This window comes from Aphelocoma coerulescens, chromosome 22, assembly GCF_041296385.1.
Source record: "Aphelocoma coerulescens isolate FSJ_1873_10779 chromosome 22, UR_Acoe_1.0, whole genome shotgun sequence".
NCBI classification, from domain to species: Eukaryota; Metazoa; Chordata; class Aves; order Passeriformes; family Corvidae; genus Aphelocoma; species Aphelocoma coerulescens.
Genome location: NC_091035.1, coordinates 635,832 through 657,606, shown reverse-complemented (window position 1 = coordinate 657,606; position 21,775 = coordinate 635,832). Strand labels below are relative to the sequence as shown.

At 51.3% G+C, this 21,775-nt stretch overlaps 1 protein-coding gene across 4 annotated transcripts in view; it reads right to left on the bottom strand.

Annotated features, from left to right (window-relative positions):
• Nucleotides 1-9,454: 9,454 nt before the first annotated feature.
• The window catches only part of GFPT1 (glutamine--fructose-6-phosphate transaminase 1), a 34,342-nt gene continuing 22,021 nt past the window's right edge, over nt 9,455-21,775 (bottom strand). For 2 of the 4 annotated variants that reach the window (XM_069035697.1, XM_069035699.1), the window contains 6 exons: nt 20,698-20,855; nt 19,173-19,287; nt 18,804-18,931; nt 17,805-17,972; nt 17,318-17,479; nt 12,680-16,732 (listed from right to left, as the gene is read on the bottom strand). In XM_069035697.1, coding sequence (XP_068891798.1) covers nt 16,688-16,732; nt 17,318-17,479; nt 17,805-17,972; nt 18,804-18,931; nt 19,173-19,287; nt 20,698-20,855 — 776 coding nt within the window. In that variant the 3' untranslated portion in view covers nt 12,680-16,687. Of the gene's footprint in view, nt 10,587-12,679; nt 16,733-17,317; nt 17,480-17,804; nt 17,973-18,803; nt 18,932-19,172; nt 19,288-20,697; nt 20,856-21,775 lie in introns of those variants that run through there. The other 2 variants (XM_069035698.1, XM_069035700.1) reach the window with 2 other exon arrangements.

Genomic DNA, 21,775 nt, shown 5'->3' with positions numbered 1-21,775 from the left:
CTCCGAGGGTCTGGAAAGGAGAAGGGGGTGTGGATTGGAGGATGTTGGTTTGTGGAAGTGCAGGTGAATGAAACAGAGTCACTAGGAAAACGGATTGCACGGGAAAATGAACCCCATCCCTGAGGACAAGGAATAATTGAGGACAGGTCAGCCTTCAGTGTTCCCAGTGGGACAGAGCAGGTCATAACCATTGAGGAATTTGGGAAAGGCGTGGCCAACAGAAGAGTTTTTGCATTCGTTTTAGGCAATTCTGTCCATCTAGTCCATCACTCCACAGTTCTGCAGTGTGATTTAATGCTGGTTTCCTCTTAGAAGGGAAGGACTCTGGATGTAAACCAGAGGTTCAGTGTCTCGAATTCCCTAAATCCAGTCTGCTTGGGCTCCTTGTTGCCGTCAGTTTGAAATGGTTGCCACTGATGCGTCCCTGTTTTTCTGTAAATTGAATTCTTTCACCTTAAAAATGTTTCCACGTGGATTGTTTTGTTTTGTTTTCCTTTCCTAAATAAGTAGCAGATGTCTCCCAGCTCGGAGTGAAGAAGAGCCAGTGTGCTTACTCACTCTTGTCAGCTCTCACCAGCATCACTCCTATTAGCGGTTGTTGACTAAGGCAAACCCCCTGGGACAGGCCAGATGGGAATCAGTCTGCCAAGAAATGCACTGGCTGCATTTCTCCTGCTTCCTCCTCACCTTCAGGGGACCCCCAGCACATCCCACAGCACCTCCTGCACACTCCTGTATCCTACAGCCATCCTGAGCACCTGCCTGCAGCCCAGGGCAAGAGCCAGGGGAGGTCCCTCAGCCCTTCAGCCAGAGCTCCCTGATTGCCCCTCGGGATCAGTTCTCACAAAACTCTCTGTGGAAATCTCACAGGAGAGAAGCCACCTTTGTAGCTGCAGTTCTGTGAGTAGCGAAGGGTTCTCATCTCATTTTTTACCAGATAAAGAAATGCTTTGCCAAGTACTTCCTTCAGTGCTTTTGGAAATGTCAATTCTAGCTTTTCTAGAAAAACAAGAAAAAAAAAAAGAAAAAAAATTCTCAAGTAGGAAAGGGAACGAAACAGAGGAAAGAGACTCAGTGGAGACCTACCCTGGACTCCTTTGGGTAAGGACAGCAGGGAACCCTTGGCACGAGGCTCTGGGTCTCTCCCTCCCTCTGCTAGGTCAGGGTCAGCTCTTAGGTGAGGTAAATCCATCAGTCCTGAGGCCCTGGGACTGAATCCCAGGCCGGGGCTGTGCTCCCCAAGGCCCTTTGATCCCCCCACTGTTCTGTCTGCGGGCAGCACGGAGCAGTCCCCGACCCGGAGCAAATTCCCCTTGTGCTGCTCCCACAGGATGATGCTGGCGGTGGGAGGGGAAGCTTTAACACCCCCACTCAGATTGGGATGGGCTCCCTCGTGGATGGACGGGATCTGGTCAGGCAAAGAGCTGCTGGCTTTGGTTTGCTTTGGTTTGCTTTGGTTTGCTTTGGTTTGCTTTGGTTTGTTTTGATTTGGTTTCACGATGGAAGGTGTGAAAACTGGGAGTAGTGTAACACAGGATCCATGTCCCCAACACATCCTCAGCATTTCAAAAACGTTTGGGAAGGAAATTGGTTTTCAACAATACAGCATTGAGAATTTTATTTTTTTAAGCGTCAATTAGCCAATAAGTTGGTTAATTAACCAATTAACCAGTAAACCTCCTGCTGGGGGAAATAGCAGTGTATTCTCCATAACTTCTTTGTAGATATACGTAGAAATTCTCATTCTCCCCAAACTAAGGGGAAAAAAACCCCCACTGATTTAAAGAAGCAAAATAATGCCTAGATCAGGCTAGAAAAATCAGGATTTTCAAATGCTCCCTTTGTAATCATCCAGTTTAAGAAAAAAATCAAGCTCCAAATTTTTGTTGTACATATTGTTGCTGCATGCTTACCATATGTTAGATGGAAGCATTTCCTATCCGTTGTGGATAAAAGAACATTTTTCAAGTTGTAGTAAATTATTATAAAGCCAATGACATTTCATGGCATGTTATCGTATCAAGCTGTGCTTGTTGTATTTTTTCTTTATGGTTGTATTGCTTTTTTTTTTTTTTATAAATGTACAAATATTTCCTGTAGTGACGAGCACCTGTTTTACATGGCATTAATTGGGGCACTGCAGCTCCCAGCTACACAGGCCTTCGATCCATCAGCAAAGGGTTTTTTGCACGTGGATCTGGGTGGGATCTGGCTGGAGCTCCTGAAGAAAACCCACACGACTCTGCAGAGGATTGGCCTTGGTGACCCTTCCTAATGTTCCCAGAAAAATCAGAGCACGTCTGGTGGTGAATTTTGTACCTGGTTTGTATTTGGGAAGGAATTCTTCCCTGTGAGGGTGGGGAGGCCCCAGAGAAGCTGTGGCTGCCCCTGGATCCCTGGCAGTGCCCAAGGCCAGGTTGGATGGGCTTGGAGCAGCCTGGGGCAGTGGGAGGTGTCCCTGCCTGTGGCAGGGGTGGCACTGGATGGGTTTTAAGGTCCCTTCCAACCCAAACGAGTCTGGGGTTCTGTGATTTAGGATCAACCTAAATCTGGCTGCAGAAATGGCTCCCAGAAGTACCTCACATGCCTTTAAAAGCCACACTCCTCTTATGCTGCACCCTAAAGATTAATTTAGGAACTTAATGGAAGAGTGAAAACTTGGTCCTGACTTCAAACCAGCTTCCAGTGACAATTAATGCTATGTAAATGAGGTCGAATTAGCTGGAGCACCCTCCACTGCACTGTGGTGCCCTATGTACTCTCTGTCTATAAACCTTTCCCAGTCCACACCAGCCAACCTTTAATTAAATGTTCATTCCAGACCAGAAGGGGCTGAGCGATGCCACAGCCACCTCAGGGACCCCAGCAGGTCTCACCAGCTGCACGTGCTCCAGTGAGGGCTGGTGTGAGCAGCAGTTCCCAGATGTCTGATGGCACTGAACAAACAAGCAGTTGTTTCATTTGCTCCTTGATTCCTCCCCTTGTTTCTCATTCATTCAAAACTTTCTGTCAGTGCCTGGCAGCCTCCAAGGGCTGAGCAGCGGCGCTGGACAAAGGTTCAGACTGTTTTATTTTATTTTATTTTACTTGCCCAGTGTTACCAGGTGTTGCTGGCTGTACTTCGAAGCGCTCACCCACACGAACTCTGTGGTCACCTGAATTCTCTCTCTGCTCCCTGGTGTGTGAAGGCATCTTCCGTCACTGTTTATTCTGGGGAAGGGGCATGTCTGGCTCTGAGGGCTCTGGCAGGATTTGGGAACGCTGCCTTGTTTGTGGTGCTGGTGCAGGGGAGGAGGAGAACGGTCCCTGTTTGGATGTTGAATTTCACGTTGCCAGGGCTGTGCAGTGATGTTTTACTCCCTCTGTTTGTTGCATGTGTCATTTGTTAAATTCAGTCATTACTCTTGCTGACCTTGATGTTATTATTAAAGAACTACACAAATCTCTGCTGGGCTCTGAACAATTCCTTGCCAAGGCAAAGCAAATCCTGGGCAACAGATTCTCATAAACTGGCTTTTCATTACCCTGGGGAACTCGAGCTTGGTGATTTTCTTCCCAACAGCCCAGAGCACTTCTGACACAAAAGCTGTTTTCTTTGGGATGTGACAGAGCCTAGACTGTCAATTCCTCCCAGAATCTCCCTTTTCACACAGCTGACTCAGGAACCTTCACCAGAGGTGCCTCTAACAGGGCACAGCCACTACCAGGAATAACCAAGCTTAGCTACCCCAGCTCATCCGGATTTTGATATGGTTGTTCTGATATTCCATGGAGCGTGAAGAAGTTCAGCCTCTGGCTCCAGCCAACACCTGCCCAAGCTCACAGGCTTTACCTTCCTCTGCAAAGGTGAGCTGGCCGTTCCCTCAGCACATCAGACCCTGCATGTCTGGGCTCAGCCTGCTTTTTCCTTCCCGTGTTTGGTTTAAACCAAACTTGTACCTGGAAAACGCAAGAGGGAAGTCGCAGTGCTCAGCAGGTCCTGCTGTCACTCAGACAAAAGGTGTTTTTTAAATGGAGACTCCAAGAAAATCTCAGTTGCTTTGCTCAGAAGGGGTCAGGTGAATAAACCCAAGAAAGTTACACCTGAGCTTAGCCCAAGCTCAGAAGGGACGATGCAGACCCGCTCTGATGGCAGCTCTGGGTCGGTCAGGGCAGGGAAATACACAGAAGTGGCTGCACAGCTCTGCTGGGGAGACAAAACCAGGAGAACACGGGGACCGGGGCAGGCTGGATTGCCTTTCCCTCAGCTCCAGGAGCTCCTCGGCCCCCAGGGAGCCCCACTGCGCTGCCACCACGGCACCAGACCGGGACAGGGCAGATGTCCCCAGGCAGAAGGTTTATTTTGGAGCCAAGTGTCCCCACAGCATCACGGGGACACGGCCGGTCCGTGGGCACCCCGAGCCTGGGTCATGGCCGGCAGCTGGACCCAGCTCCCAGTCCAGTGCTGAGGGCACTGGGGGGCTCAGGGAGGGGTGTGGGGGTGGCCAGGATGGGGCTGGGGCAGCTGCAAGGAGCCAAATGGTGGGTCCTGGCTGCGCCATTTGCAGGGATTCCTCTTCTTTTTGTGCTGAGGCTGCGAGGGAGAGGCCACTCCTTCCTGGGCTTTGTCCCTGGGCTGTGTCCGGCCAGAGCTGTGCCGGACACACAGTTACAGGTCAGGGGGCCCAGGTGGGCTCAGGGAACAGCCCCTGGCCCTGGTTGTGTCTGGGGGGCTGTTCCCAGGGCTCTCCCTGCCGGTGAATCCTGCTTGTTCCTCCAAAGGCTCATCTGCCCTGGGAAAGCTGAGGAGCTCCTCACTTGGCAGGGAAAGAAATTGCTTTTTTCTCCCTAAATTTGGCAGAGAAAGCCCCATCTGAGTCATAGATAAGGGTTTGTGTGCGGCTGATGGAAACACCAGGGGGACTCAGACACAGCATCCTCTGCTGCGGTGCTGCTGGAGGGTGTAATGCATCTTTTTATTTCAGAAACAGCTATAAAATGACTTGTAAAAATAACACGAGCTATAAAATAAATCACCCTGGATGCAGACTGTGGCTGAAAGTCTGTAGCACATTGCCAGAACTTTTAGATTATTTAAGTATTTTTTAATACTTAAATGTTTTGAAGGGTCCTTCCTGGTATTGTGGGAAGGAAAAATATCTTGGAAAGGTGCAGAGCACAAGGGAAAATGTTTTCTCATGCCACAAGGTCAGTGCAGTTGTCCCCCAAGGTGAAGTGTCCCTGATGGTGAAGGACTTGTCCCCTCCACCCAGGGGACATCCTGGCTTGTGCTGATGTGGCCAGAGCTGCAGCCCGAGAGGGGAATTCTGTGGCTCTTCACAGACATTAAATCGTGGGGCCTTTTCCAGAGCTGGAGGAATTAACAGGGATGGAGAAACCATAGCGTGCAAAAATACCACAGGGAGTGGAAAACTGAACTTAGCAATGAGGTAACTCCTACTCGCAGGAAAGCTGGGGATTTCTAAATTCCACTTTCCATTCCCATCTCAAATCCTCCCTGGCATCCCCTCTGGGTGTGTGAGTCTTCAGCTGCCTCCAGGAGATGCTTTGTGCTTCTCCCCTGCTGCCTGTGAGACCCTGTGGTCAGTGTGGGCTCACCAGGGAGCAGGGGTGTCAGGATCCTTTCTCGAGGTATTTCTTAGTGGAAAGTCTCTGGGAAAGGAAAAGCCAGGCAGGAATAGGGAATGTCTGCATTCCTTCAGTCTGTTCCTGGTGACATGTGAAACGTGAGCACCTCTGGCCTTGACGAGCTCTGCCTGCCAGTCAGCACTCCCATGGAATATCCCATCTTGCCATGGCTGTGACCTGTGGGGGCAAACCTGGAGCTGTTTGAAAGAAAAGCTGGGAAAATCCTCTGGGAAAGTGAGTTTTTTGGGCTCTGCAGTGCCTGGGTTCAGACAGGATGAAAATTTCTGTACATTGCAGATGCTCCTGACTGAAGGGCCTGGGGAGGAGGCTGGGATTAATTCCCAGGTTTTATTTAAGGTGTGGGCACTTGTGAGACTCTGAATACCTTAAATAAAAGGATGCAAGGATGAAACACCTGGAAATGCCCACCCCATGTGCAGGGCTCCACCCTCCCTGCTCTGAAGGGCTGCAGTAACCACAGCAGCGGCAGATGTGGAAAAACAACACTGGGAATGAGTGGGGGGTATTTTCAGCTGTGTCTAAGGCAGGGCAGGGAGGGAGCCAGCCTGGGCTGCAGGGGCAGCATTCCACGGACTGCCAGAGCTGGTGCCACGGGACAGAACTGGGGAGCTTCTGCTTTGGTGTGAGCTTTGGTGTTAACTTTTTGGGGGTAGGATGAGTGTCTGGGGGCGTGCGATGCTGGAAGTAAAAGTGATCCCAGCCGCCTGTCCCATAGCCTGTCGTGGAAACTGGAGAGGTTTCCAGTTGCTAAAAATGTATTGAAATAACTGCAGCAGCATCAGGCAGCTTCTTGTTTGTTTTTTCAAACAGCCCAGCTCAGAAGGTCAAATTCTGAAGTCATCATCACTTGTCTGCCTCTGCCTGTCCGTGTCTGGGGAGGGATCAGGGTGGCTTGGGCCAGGCTGCTCCTCCAGCCTGAGATAATCCAGCAAAAATAATCGACTTGCAAAATAAAATGTCTGGTTTTTCATTAAGGAAGGATGGGGAGGCCCATAACCTGTCAAGGGTGAAAGAGGGAGTTGTTGGCAGAGCTGTGACTTGTGTCCTGGGTGCTCTGAGACACTCCTGTGACAACAACTCCTCCTCCAGACATGACAGCAAACCCTTGTTCTCCCCTTTGCAGCTGTAGGAGAATCTCATAAGATGCTTTTTGGGAGACTGAAGAAATTTGCATTGACCCAGATAAGGCAGAGAAATGCAGTTTTAATTCCTGGCTGTGGCAATGGGTGACCTGAGGGTACATGGGACACCCTCAGCCTTCAGAGGCAAAAAAAACCCAGGAAAAGTGTTCAGCAGTTTTGTCCCTGGGACAATGGAAGGTGTCCCTGCCCATGGCAGGGGTGGCACTGGATGGGCTTTAAGGTTCCTTCCCACCCAAACCATCCCAGGGTCCCATGATTTGCAGGTGGTGCAGCATCATCCCCCAGGTTCCTGCAGCTGTGCTGGGTTAAACCCCCTCAGTGCCGGGTGGCATCAGCCACAGGGGTCCTGGTCCCCACCTGTGCCTTTTCCCAGCATGGATGTTCCTGTTTGGTTGATTTGCCCCTCTCCAGGACGGGCTCTGGATGTGAGGGGGGGTCTGTCCCTCACTGACAGTGTCTGCCTGCCCTGAGGAACAGAGGGAGCTGTGTCTGGGGACAGCTGCTGGTGCTGGAGGCGCTGAGGCGTCCTGGGGATGTTTTATGGAACAAGGACTGCAGGGTTTGGCCTTCACTTTATACCCCTTCCAAAGGATTCTTTCCTGCAACAGCTTGGCTGACTCAGGCACCAGCTGGGCCAAGTGTGGGACCACCCAGGCCAGCAGCCCCATCCACTGTGGCACATTTCTACATTCCCACAACATAAAATTAAATAAATAAGAAACAGACCCAAATGTGAGGGAGAAAAAAGAAGGCACAAACTGCTGGAGAACAGCCAGAGAATCCATTGATTCAGTAGGATAAACACAGAACTTTGTGGGGAACAGCAGGTAGGGATCCTGTTGGTTTAAGGGGTCTTTGATTATTCAGGGTTAGCAGGCAGAGGTCGGGAGCACCATGAATAATTCACAGTGAATCCAAATCTGGGTTTGGAGTAGGAACTCTGACACCTCTGAGCTCCCACAGCAGAACAGCTCTGGAACCAGTCTGAACAGGGGAAATCACAGAAATCCCTGCGTGGGATTGCCAGGGGGGGAGGAAACTTCCCGCTGGCTCCGGGGGTGGGCGCGGGGCAGGACATGGGGGACACGAGGGACACGGGTGGCACCACCGGGGGTGTGCAGGGCAGAGCTCCTGAGCTTCTTCTGGGAGATCTTCACCTCTCCGTGTTTGCTGCAGTACTTAGGGGAGGAGAATTCCTCTGAGTCCCCAGAGGAAACGTTTGCGTTTCTCTACAAAGTAATTCAGATCAAGGCTTTAAACAAGGGAGCTTTATTTGTTGTATTTGTCTGAAAACAACAACAGCAAATTATTTATCTGAAAAAAATATTTACTGCAAACTGTAGTCTGGCAAAACTGAAAAATAAACAATTTTTTCTCCCTCTTCTCTGCCCTCCTTTTTTTTCCTTTCTTTTTACCAGAGGCCTTTTTGAGGTCTAATGCATTTTTCAAGCTGACAATGGTTACTTTATGCTCTGCTGCAGACATCTAAAGCATCTTGGCAGAGTCACATTTACAGACAGCCTTATGGATCCCTTCTCCAGAGGCCTGATCCGATGGGTGCTCATGGCTGGAGGCTGTGGGATGGTTTCTCTGAGTGTTTCCTCCCCAGTTATCCCAGTGACAGCTGGGAACAGCCGTGGTCCTGCAGTGATGGGCTCCTCCTGCTCGGGAGCTCTGCTGCCACCACGAATGGTCCTGGTCCTTGGTTCATCCCTGCTGCAGACAAACCACTGCAGGAGCTAAAGGAGTTCAGTGCAATCCTCTTGAATAACTCTGAGCTGAAGCACCAGAGAAGGGGTTTGAGTTCATTTGGGGCGGTTGCAGCCGGCGGAGTGTCCGGTGCCTGTCAGGGAACTCTCTGAGATGTTCCTTTCCCTGTGGTCCCCGCTGTGCTTGGAGAAAATGCCTTTGGATTCAAGTGATGCCAGCTCCTTCTGGGCTCAGCTCGGCTCTGCTGAGCTTGCACAGACCTCGGAGAGAGGGGTGCCACCACCATGGGGACAGGAGCCCCTGGGAATGGAGACCCCGGCCCTGGGGGTTCCTCCCCCTGTGGCTGCAGGAGAGGACAGAGCAGTGAACTGCTCGTGTCCCTCACACTCCCCTCCTCTTCCCATCTATTTCCTGTCCAAAAATTCCTGACCGCTTTTTCCCTGCCTCTCTGCTGTTGTTGGAACATGATTTAATCACAGTGAGGTCCGCGGGGAGACAGGGAGGCAGCATCAGCTGCACTGGGGCTGTCTGTCTGTCTGTGTCTATGTGTCCGTCTGTGTGCCTGTCTGCAGCCAGCTCGGTGATAAATCACTGCACTGGAACCTCAGGATGTTGGTTTGGGTTGGGTTTTTTCCCTCCTCCTCCCTCTCTGCAGCCAGGAAGGGATGAGCTGTGGGATGCTCCGTGTGCCGAGCCCAAAGCGCTGCAGTTTGTGATGCACGAACGCTGAGGGATCCCAGAGGGATCCCGGAGCTGCTTCCCGTGCTCCAGGGAGCGGGGAGGGGGCTGCTGGAAGAGCTCAGGGATCTCTGGCCCCAGCAGGAAGGAGGAGGCTGCCTCGATCAGCAATGCCTTGCAGAGCTGCACCAGTTTGCAGCAGGAGGGGAGCTGCTGGTGCTGGTCCTGCCCTTGGACACGCTCTGCGCTGTCGGGGCTTTGGTTTTATGCAAAGGCATCAAAGCTTTTCCCAGCTTTGCTTTGTCAGTCCAGTTGGGGCTGGTGCAGCCTGGAACATTTTTGCTCTGTATTAATTTTTAAATGCACTCCCGTCAGAGGAGCTGATTCCCGCTGGGCTCCCCAAGTGTGGACACCAAACCTCTGCTCCTCTGCCTCCCACATGGGCTTGGAGTTTCCTGAGCTAGTCCTGTGGGAGGTGCTGGGTTTTCTCTACTCCCAGCAGCTCGCTGTGGACACCTCAGCGGGTTTTGGGGTTGGGTTGGGGTATTTTTGACGGACTGTCCTTGTCCCCATGGGTCTGGTGTGTTGAGCGAAGTGCAGGACTGTCCAGCCAGGCTCTTGTGACAAAGCCACCATGAGGACTGAAGGCCCAGCCCTCAGGCTCTGTCTGAAGGAGACACAAGGGGGGAAATCTGAGTCAAAGCCCTCAGAACTGTCACTGAACAGGGAAAGAAGGGGGAGCAGGGAGGAGTTGTGAATTTGGCTTTGTTTCCTGGGCTGCAGAAGCCAAGAAGGGAAGGAACCATCCAAGAACAGACAAACCGGCATTTCTAAAGCAGAGCACTCCACTTTTGGCATTTGCTCTAAAAATCAAGACAATCTTTGGAGCTTTTTATTGTTTAAAACCTACAAACAAGACAAGAACTTCAGTGCAAAACACAAGCAGTGAGCAGAGCGACCTCTGAGTGTGTGTCACCCACCCAGGGGTGGCTCCGGGCTTTGTTCAGTGCTACTCACTCACACTTAGGGTGCTGGGCTGGACTGTGGAGCAGAGGGGACTGAGACTGGGGCCTCGGTGGGACCAGGGCTGGTGTCACCCTTGGGATGGCATCATCCTTGGCATAGTGCCACCCTTGGCATAGTGCCACCCTTGGCATGGCATCACCTCAGTGCCAATGTCGCCTTTGGGCTGGTGTCACCCTTGGGATGGTGTCACCCCAGGGCCAGTGTCACCACAGGTCTGGTGTCATAGGAGGGACGGTGTCACCCCAGGGACGGTGTCACCCCAGGGCGCTGTCTGGCTGTCCCCGCTCACCCCTGGCTCCTGCTCCTCGAGGCCCTCGGGCGCTGCAGCAGCTCCGGGGGCAGTGCTGGTGCTCAGTCTCTGGAGGCAGCGATGCGATCGACCTGCAAAAGGGACAGGAGCCATAAAACAACAGCCCTGGGACAGGGTCTTTGGCTGCTCATGGCATCGATCCAGCACCACTGCAGTGTGGGGACTGAAAACCCCTGGATTTGAGGGGACTTAGACACGTGGTAACACAAACGGGAGGGGTGTGACATGCAGAGCACTCCTTGGGGAGATGGGGCAGATTCCAAAGTGCAAAGGATTCAGGAGCAGGTTTGAGCTCTTGCTTTGTCTCTCCTGCTCAGCAGGAGCTGTGCCCTCAGTGGCACCTTGCACTGCACAAAGTGGCATCTGGTGGCTGAGCAGTGACCTTTCCAGCAGGGGAAAGGTCAGATGTCCTTCTCTGGGAGAGATGATTGCCCCCAAATGTCTGCCTCCTTCCCCTTTCACTGTGCTGGGCTTCACCCAGGTGAGACCCAGCCTGCAGGTTCTTCCTGAGCCCATTCCTGCCCCTCTCAGCTGAGCCAGCAAAGCCTGGGACAAACCTTGGGGCTGTGACAAACCCTTGTTCCTGGCTGGCAGCACCTGGAGGAGAATGAGAAGCAGATGACTTCAGCCCCTGCTGATCCCTGTCCCAGCTCCTCTGTCCATACAGCAAAAATTCCTCCCTAATCCAGCTGCTCCGCTGCAGGCAGGTGCCTCTGGACCCCCTCAGCCCCTGTCTGGCTTGGCTGGGGTCCTGCAGGGACATCCTCAAGCCACTTAATTCATCCACAGAGGCACTGGATTCATCCAACACTTCAGGCTCTGTCTGAGCCTTCCCGAGGGCCCGAGGGAGGGGACGGGGCTGTGCCAGGCTCAGGTGGAGAGGGGGAGGATGAGAACTGCCATCCTCTGTCAGCAAGGGCTGCCACACACCTTCACTGGGTCTCAGAAACCTGTCTCTCCTCATGGTCTGTCTCAGTGGGAATTTCTCCTGCGTGCGTCATGCCCAGCTTTGTGCAGGTCTGAAATCCCCCCTAAATTCCAGCGGGTGAGGGCCGGAGGCTCAGGCTCGGTGTTGTGTCACCAGGGAGGCTGGAGGTCACCCACTGAGAGTGACCATCCTGCCCTGGCGTGGGGCCCGTGTGCCTGGCTCTCCTCAGGCAGGGCCAGCTGGGGCTGTCCGGGCAGAACAGAATTTTCCTTGTCAGCAGTTCCAGGGCTGGGCAGGGCAAAGCCTGGGGAAAGGAGCTGCTGCAAGGAATGCCAGCAGGGATGAGAGTCCCTGCCACGGCCCCGAGTGGCCGGTGGCCACAGGGGCCAGTCTGTGCTGGGCTCATGCTGGAGAGGTTTGGTGGCTGCAGCTGGCTTTTCCCACCCACCCCCTGTACTGGAGGGTGGCTCTGGTTACACAGCCAGCTTCAGGCACATCTTGGGGTTTGTGTCCCCCTGGGCAGGCCACGAGTCCGGCCCAGCCCCTCCAGCCTTTCAGGGCTGCTTCTTGTACAGGAAAGGTCTTTGACAGGAGAAGCCTGAGCTGCTCCCTTTGTCTAAGAAAGTCAACGTTGGAGTTGGATGCTGCGCCCCTGGAGAGGCAAAGGTCCCTGAGGAAACGAATCCCTGAATGGCCCAGCTGGAGGAGGGGGGGTTCAGCGTTTTGTCACTCTGGGATTCCCTTACAAAGCCACCCAGGTGTGTTTGAGCCCTGACCAAGCCCTGAGCCCCCAGCGTTGGTCTGACATGACCCCCATGGTCCCAGCTCAGCCTTACCCACACAGGGCTCTTCCTGGGAAAAGAAGCCACGAATTTTCAGAAGTTGTGGAATGTGGGAAACGCTCACCGAGCACGGGGCAGGTATGGGCTGTGCTGACTGCAACCTTCTCAGTGATAGAAAAGGGGTCATTAAATAAGAATTAAGGTACAGAAGGTTGCAGGAACTGTTCTGCCTTAGGGGGATTTGATAGGCTTTCCACAGAGTGGAAAAAATCGGTTAGGAAAGGGCAGGTGAAATGCAAAAAATGAAATACAGGCTGAATCTCTGACCTGAAAAGAGCCTGGCTGGTCAGGAGAGGGGCAAGTTAAGCCCTGAGGTTTTCTGCTTTGTACATCCAGCCCTTAATTTCCACAGGGGCTACACCTGTTCTTAATGGATTTAACTGAAGACCAGTAATTCCGTTTGTTTCATGTAGGGCACTTGATTTTATTCAAAGGGTGAGATACAAAAAAAGTAAGCAAAGAGACAAAACCCAAATTATAAAACACTACAGACAAAAGTAAGACATCTTCTGCATACAGCACACGACAGGAAACACGGTACAGTCTGGTCCCCACAACCCAAGCCAGCTGGATATGTACAGCAGAGGCAGAGAATCTACAAGGGAGGAAATGTGGGTTTGCCACTCAAATGTCTATTTACAGAAACTGAATTGAAGGCAAATAGTTTTCTTTCCTTTTTTTTTCAACCCAAATACTTCTGTTTCTTCTTCTTCCTGTTTCTGACGAAGAGGAGGGACTCCATGCTTTGAGGCAAGTTTGGTACATTCAGGTAGGATCCAAAATTAGCCACAGCTAAACACTGATGTGCCACTTAAGCCACTTAATTTCGGTCCCTCCCTCCATCCAACACGGCCACCAGGCACCTGCTTGTGGCATCAAGGACTCCTAGGGACAGCCAGGAAGGGGAAAGGCCCAATTCTGCACTGGTGTGGGTTTGACTTGTGCCTTTGGATGCTTCACTCTGCAGCTCAACCAGCCCCCCATGCCTGGGCTGGGCTTAAGGCTCCACACTGAGGTTCTGTGTGAGGCCCACGAGCTCCATCCCAGGTGGCTGGGAAAGGCTCTGGGTGAAGCTTTTGGCTCTCTCAGCACAAGGGGCTGAGCCTGACCCAACACAGGGAGTCCAGGCAGCTTTTTGGACAGAAGGGCCACAGGAGACAGCCCTGCCCAGGGCCAGCCACCCAGGCACTGCTGGGGGCTCTTGGTGAGAACGTGCACAGACAATGCTGACTATGACAAATCTGGGAAAAAACTGTCCACAGCCCTTCTGCAGCAGGGCTGGGGGAAAAAACCTTTCTGGCTGCAGCATATTCCATGTGCAGCTCAATTTGTGTGTGTGTGTGTGGAATCTTCCCAGCAGTGTGAAATCTGTCTGAGAACTGCTGGGCAGAAACATATGCTGAGCTGGGAGCTCTCTGGTCTTTGGAAATTAAAACCCCCCAAGACCTCAGGGCTTCCCTTTGAGTCTCTGCAGGTGAGGAACAGAGTTATTTATACCAAAATGTGACCAAAGCAGGCAGGAATAGGAGCTGCTATTCCAGATGGCAAAAGCCTTTCTCTGTATTTACCTGTGGCTCAATTTTAGAGACAGGGCTACTGAATTTTTCAACACCTCAGTGAGGAAGGAGAGAATTTTACTGGCTCAGTAAGCAAAACATTCATTTGGGAGAGCAGAAGACTGGCTGTTAATAAATACCACGAGACATCCTAAAAGTTTTCTACGGAAAAGAGAAACATCATCTGTTCATCGAAATGCAACACGTGGACAAAATGAGGTAAGGAAAGCTAAAAAGAGTCCTTTGTACATTCTCACTTCACACTGCATGGCAACAACAACAACGAGATGCTTTAACAGGTTCCCTGCCACGCTCAGCAGAGAAATTCTTCACACAGGTGTGCTCCAGAGCATCCTTTGAGACTGAGCCTACAACATCCATCAGCCTCACTGCAACAGCTCCGAGCCCTCAGATTTGGCAGACAGAGTTTGACACTCCAGGCAGTTTGCTGGCAGAGGTGGGGGTGAGCACTACCTGTTCCCCTGACCCATCAATGCCTCCAGCTACAAGGAACAAGGATTTGTCTGGCACAGCACAAACCCAGAGAGCTCAGCACGAGCTCTGCAGCTCCGACACGGCCGTGTCACACCGGACATTTCTGACTCAGACTCCTGTTCTTTGGTCCTCTTTGTACACAACTTTCACAAATGTCTAACAGCCTGCACTAACAAACTTCTGCTGAGCAGCAGCTTGTGTTCACAGGGGTGTCTGCCCCCCCCACCCATGGGCAGCCCTCTGTGCAAGGCAGGGTAAAAGCAGTGCTGGCTGCAGGAGGGGAAAAAGGGCATCGGTGCCAAAATAATTCCCTTGTGGGGCTGCTTCAGAACAAAGGATGGGGACACTGCACATCCTTGTGCCAGGGGGATCCAGGGGGAGCCCGGCCTGGATCCAGCCCTGCAGTTTCTCTTAAGCAAGCTGGAGGGAAGAGGAAGAGGAGGAGGAGGAGGAGGAGGAGGAGGAGCTGTCTTCCACCTGTCAGCACTGAACGTGCCTTGTTTTTTCCTTAAGGACAATTATCATCCTCCAGTGAAGCAGGGAGGGCTCCTGGTCATGTTTAGGCAGAGGCACAGCTGTCATAGGGCAGTGCCTCACACACAGCATTTGCTGAACTAAAATGCAGCATTTACTACTTTGTTCTTAAACAGACACTGGCAGCACAATGTGTTCATAAATTAATAGTCTGAATATGATAATAAACACATACACTGGCTTTGAGAAGCTGTTTCCAGGCACGCAGCATTTCATTCTCATAATGAAACTGAGCCTTGAGCTGACACTGAACTGCAGTGAAATAGTCCCTGTGGGTTTATGCATTGCAGAATTGCTGCAGAGTCTTTGGGAATGCCTTGCTCGGAGCAGCCATGGACCAGCCTGGGTTGTGGCTGCTCAGCACTGGCGCCCTGTGCCAGGGGAACCGGGGTTTGCAGGGTGCTGGGCAGTCCTCAGGCACTGCATCTGCTAAAGCCATTTTTCAGGGGCAGTAAATGACCTGGAATATTCACCAGCACCACTTTATACCTGGTAGCATGTTTTTACGGTGCCTGTGTAAGGTTAATTCAAAACCCAGCAAGGTGGGAGGAAATTCACCTTTTTGCATTAGGAAATACCTAATAACTCCCCTTTGATGACTCAGAAAAAGCCAGGTTTTGAGTCCTGAAGGTATATTTTCTGTGTCATTTCTGATTCTCTTCAAGCTTGTTATAGAAATATTACCAAGGTGTTTGTGTCGTGTTTATGGAGCCTTTTTATCCCCTTCAATTTGAAATCAGCTGAATTTGACACAAGTCACACAAGAACTGCTGCTACATAAACCTGAGCCCTCGCTGTCATCAGGGGACTTTGGCTAAACAAGCTTCAGGAAGGAGCTTTAGAGCCCTCTCTGCTGGGGAGACACAAGGCAGAAACACACTCATACCAGAGAGTGACCTGCAGCAAAAAGCCCTGCACAGAGCTGGGTCACTCAGGTGTGTTCACAGAGCTGGGACACTCAGGTATGTTACAGTGCCCCAGTGCCCCTCAGTTTGGGGGGAAAACCCTCAGCACTTGTTTTAAAAAACCCCAACCAACCACCAGCAGCAACAGCCACCAGGTCAGGGCGAGCACTGGTCACTCCTCTCTGCCCTCACCCCCACTGGCCAGCCAGTGCTCCCAGTCCCAGCCAGGGCAGGTCCCACTGGCCACGCTGGGGTCACACCGCGCCGTGGCCACCATGGCTACGAGATTGTCACTTGCTATGTTTTTGGCATAGATAAAATCCTTCTGGAGCAGCGTTCTCTCCTTGGCACATTCACCATGTGCCCAGGAGCGAGGAGGCTGTGACAGCTCAGCTGAATTCCCTCGTGTACCTGAGGCAGGAATTTACCCCAAAGGCTTGTCTGCAGTTTCCTTCACTGGTAGAATATCTGCACAAGCGTGACCAGTACCAGCTCTTGTTCCAGGTGTGTATTCTGGTGTCCTGCTTCACTGCCTGAGAGCATGACAGCTGACTGATTAATTCCTTCAGTGGTTTCTCATCAATGACTGGAATGAGCCACATGGGGTAAGAGACAATGACATCAGCTCAAAGTAAAATGGAGGGCCCCTTACCTAGAAGACTCAGCAATCTTTAAGGAAAACCATTTAACATCTTTCATGGAAGTCTGTTGTTCAAAAAAACCCAGAGCTATTGACATAGCATGTGGAATCAATTGGACAATCACTAATGTAATGGAATTATGGTGATCTTACACACAAACAATGATTTAGCAAAATAAGATTTACCTAGGGGGCTTTAAAATCAAGTTATTTTGGTACCAAAAAAAGTCTTTCATTTAATTCCCCTTTGCCCCTATGATTCGGATGATCTTTCACTCTACAGTTACGGACTTGGCCAGATTTCTTGGAAAATCAACCTGCAGAGAGGGAGGAGAAAGAACAGGCTTGTGAGTATTTACACACTGTTTGTTTGTGTATAACTTTGTAACGTGTGGAATGTCTGTTCTGTGTTTCAACTGAAAACAATTCAACATATTCTCATGTTAATTTAGGATAATCAGTGCAGAAAAAAGTCCACAACCTTAATTGTTACAACTCCTCTCAAAACTAAGGAGGGAGCCCCTTTAGTCCACGTAGTTCCAGTGCTCAAATGATAAGAGGTCACTGATAACAGGTAGAGGCCAGTGTCTGTATTAAGATCAAATACCTAAGACCGAACTGTTTGCCAAGCACCCTTGTGAGGGTTGTTGCCTTCCTCTGAGCTCCCTGCCAGCCCTCCAGAACCTGTGAGCTCCTACCAGACCAGACACACGGCCCAGCTCAGCTGCACCAGACTCGGCCGCGTGTACTGGGCCTCCTCCCAGTTCTGTGCTGGCCAGGACTGTCCTTGGACCTGGGCATTCCAGCAGCTCGAGCAGTCACACAGACACCCCCCGAGCCCTGCAGCATCGCCCAGCACACGGCAGCACACAGAGTGCAGGAGGAAGCAACGCTGTACTCACATCATAGCCCCTGAGCACGGCGAGGTGGAACGCCAGCAGCTGGAGAGGGATCACACTCAGGATCCCCTGCAGACAGTCCACTGAGTGGGGAACTTTGATTGTTCTTTTGTTGTTCTTAATGGTCTCGATGTCCTCCTTGTCACAAATCACCACAGGTCGTCCCTGCAACAGAGGGGAATGCTGAAGGAAAGCAGGTCTGGAAGGTTCTTTCCTCACTTCTCTGCACAGTGTCAGTGGCAAAATTTATTACTTAATTTAGAACCAAACAGCGTCACATCCCCTGGGCAGCCCTGTGGGGTATTTAAGGGTTAAGCAGACCATGCCAGGCTTCTGCAGTCGTTGCAAAACTTGCTCTTGAAATACCCACAGTCCTTACTGAACTCACATGTGGGCAATGACACTGAAGTGAACAGTCTGCGTGTCTGTGAACTGCTCCTCTATTAAAAGCATCACTTCTGATGCACTGCAGACCTTACCAGGCCCTCACCTGCCGTGCAATGACCTGCTGGAGAGCGTTCTGGCACTTGGCATAGGTGTGGTCTCTCATGATGATCATGATCACAGGCATGAGCTTGTCCACCAGGGCCAGCGGGCCGTGCTTCAGCTCCCCGGCCAGGATCCCTTCCGAGTGCATGTAGGTGATTTCTTTAATTTTCTAGAGGGGGGAAAAAAATTCATAAAACTTTGAGCAATATGCTACTTTATTTTTTTAATCATCTCTGTGAATTCTTGCACTTTGTGAAACTCAGTTCTGGCTCTCCTCAGATCCAAGCAAGTCAGGCCAAAAAACCCAGATCCAAGCAGTGCCCCTGGGCTGGGCTGTTCAGGCCACCAACACTTCCAGCTGTACCACCAAAGCACCACAGCCCTTATGACTTGCCATCAGCCACCACAGCCATCCTCCCATCCTGACTGGGCAAAGAGGACACGACTGCATGGCAGTGGGGACAGCACTGACAACAGGAATCTCCTCAAATGTAAAAGCTGCAGTGTATGGGTTTGGAAAGTACACGCTCAGTTTTCAATTTATTAGGGTGCCCAGTTTGTGCAGTAAAGCATTCCCAGCGTGAACATGGAAAACATACTCTTCCAACCCACTGTAGCCTGTGACATGGGAATCTTCCAGCAGCAGCCTCAGCAATGTCACTGTGACTTTTAGTTATTTGTAATCATGGCACGGTTTGGGTCAGAGGGACCTCAAAGCCCACCCAGTGCCACCCCTGCCATGGGCAGGGACACCTTCCACTGTCCCAGGCTGCTCCAAGCCCCAATGTCCAGCCTGGCCTTGGGCACTGCCAGGGATCCAGGGGCAGCCACAGCTGCTCTGGGCACCCTGTGCCAGGGCCCTCCATTTAACCCAGTGTTGGCCAACACAGCAGAGCCATGGCTGCATTTACAACTGCACTTGCAGCCAGATGTTGCTCCCTGTGCAGAGGTCTGAAGTCTGTGGCTGTGTTTGAGCCAGCTTTAAATAAAGAAATCTCACCAAGGCTCCCTCCAGACACGTGGCGTAGTGGTAGCCACGTCCCATGATGAGGACAGACTTCTGATGGTACAGCTCTGTGGCCAGCTTCTGGATCTCATCATCCATGCTCAGCACTTCTTTAATCAAGTCTAGAGGGAAGGGGAAGAGTCCAGACTGAGTGTGCTCATGTGTGTGCCTCACACTACACACCCCACTCACCCTTCACTCACACAGCCAGCAGTGACCTGTAAAATCCCCGGGCTCAGAGTTTTACTGGTCCAGTTTGGTGGCCTGGAGACACCAGAGAGAACAAGGAATTGTGACAGCCCTGCTGCCCTCCCGATCCCCCCAGCCCCTCTCTGCAGGGTCCAGCTCTGCCCGGGGTCCTACCTGGCAGCCCCTTCAGCCCCCGCATGATCTCCTTGCGCCGCTCCTGCATGGAGATCCTGTCATCGCACATCATCAGGGCAAACATCACCAGGGACACGAACTGGCTGGTGTAGGCCTGGGGTGGGGCACGAGAGAAACGTCACTGCTGCACCAGCCAGGTGCTTGTCACCCACCAGGTGAAATCCTCAGACCAAGTGGCAGCTTTTATTCCAAGTCAGCAGCAAAAACAAACGTGAGTTCACAAGGCAAATCTCACCTGAGCAGATCTCAACAGAGGCACGCGATGGTCTCCTCATACTCCAGGAGATTCAGACACAACAACCAAGACTTTATATTCTAAGATTCTCTGGTGACTACTAAACCCTATTTTGTGACCGTACCCGTGTCCTCCTTTACTGCAAGTGACTCCTGAGAACACTGGACATGAGCAGGCCGCTGGCTGGAGATGTTTGTTGGAAGCCCACAACAACCAGCCGAGATCTTTCTGGACCACACTCAAGGAACACAAAGGCAGCTGTGATTTCCCACCTCCCTTCTCTAAGAACAGGCTCTCCTGAACTCCTCCCCTGAGTAAGGCTCCACTGTCTGCAAGAGCACCCAGCAGCCACATTAACATGCCTGGGCTGTTTAGAATATTCCCAAAAGGAAGTTCTGGGCAACCTGAGGGCAGAAACTTTTCAAGACCCTATTTCATACGTGCACAACTTTGGTAACTCCCCACAGCATCAGAGAAAAAATGCCATTTATCTCCAAACTGTAACTGTTGGCCATGTGAAAACAACAGGGACAAACAGCTCGTTCAAGAGTTTCTTGTAAGAGACTCATGAATTTTCCATGATCAAATTCCCCAATGAACTATTAAACTCAAATGTGGTTTTTGGCTGAATTTATGTAACAGATTGACATCATCTCGCCTCTAAATATAACTAAACCAAAGCAGATTTCACCATGCACAAGCACTTCATCAAAATGAAACGCAGCAAAGTAAGTTATTTCATACTGTATCACACATAGCCAGAATAATCCTGTTATCTGGACACAAATAGTAGGTTTCTGTAAAAGACCATTCTCCCACTTGTTAAAAGTGTAGTTTTAATATCCCATTTTCTTTGGCAAAGCAGAGCCAGTGAGGGAGTTACATGCAGACAAAGTTTCCATTATCTTGTCTATTAATTTCCTTTTTCATCTCTGACCTTAGTTTAAACGGAGTCTGCACCTCGAGACAAACAATGGCAAAAGGGAATTCTGACCTCTTTAGGGAATCATTCCCTCTGAGACCCATTTGTTTTCAATGTTTAATGCAGTTTCCTTATATTATTTCACTTTAAAAAGGGACCAAAAAAAGCCCTTTGCAAGCCCCAGGACAGAGAACACACAGGGTGCTGCTGGTCTGTAACTGCACAACCATCAGCAGCAACAGGTACAGAGGGAACAGGAAGCATTTAACGGGGTCAAGCCCTTCCAGGAGGGGTTCTGGTGGCAGGAACACCAATAAAATCAGGGAGGGGTGTGGGCTGTGCCCCACCTTGGTGCTGGCCACGCCGATCTCGGGGCCCGCGTTGATGTGCACCCCGCAGTCGGTCTCGCGGGAGATGGAGCTGCCCACGGTGTTGGTGATGCCCACGGTCAGGGCTCCCCTCTCCTTGCAGTACCGAAGGCACATCAGGGTGTCTGCTGTCTCCCCTGGAACACAGGGAAGCACAGGGATGGGGGCTCAGTGCTGCTGCTCCTGCTGCCACTGCAGGTGGGAAATGCACCAAGTCCCCAAACACAGCCCCAGAGGTTTGTGCTCCCTGCAAGCCAAGGAGGTGGCAGCAGCCACTTCAGCCCCAGCACGCTGTGTCTGAACCCTGAGCACAGGGCAGTGACACCCAGAAAACACAAAACCTATCCGCAGCATTTGGTGTAAGGAAAAGCCAGTGTTCTGCTATGGTTTAAAAAAAATGTGTCTTCAAAAACCCCAGGGAGAACCTGACCATCAGCCCCCCACAGAGAGGATATTCTGAGACATTTGGTACTGAGAAGAAAGAAATTGCTACAGAGAAGAAAAAAATTGCTCCCAAAAGGGTATTTTAACCTGTGGAGATAAAGTCATGACTGGTTTTAGTGTCACAGCTGAAGATCAGTCATGAAAACCTGAAATGGTAAATGCAACTAAGGGAAAAAAAACGTTTTGCATCGCAGTTGTCCTTGAAAATATGAAGTACCTCATATAAATTCTTTTATGCCTCGGTGTGCCTTTTATCCCCTACTCCATTCCAAGTTAGTTGGATTTTCTGATATTCATGTCTAAGAGTTTCCTTTCTTCTGTGGCTCCAATCCACCATATGGTGGTGCTTTAACTAGAGAACTAAAACTATTCCAAAGGAGCTGTGGAGCTGCCTTCACCCCGAGCTCAGCAGCACTGCCAGTCTGTTGATCGGTGCAGAGAAAGGAAACAAAACCCCTGTTCCACCTGTCAGCCACAGGAGCCCTGCAGCAGCTGCAGCTGGAGGGAGCAGAACCTCCCTGGTGCTCCCAGCCCTGGAACCTGAGTGTCCTCCCTCACATCACCACACACAATCGCACAGACAGGCACCAGACCTGGCCCTGCTGCCTTCTCC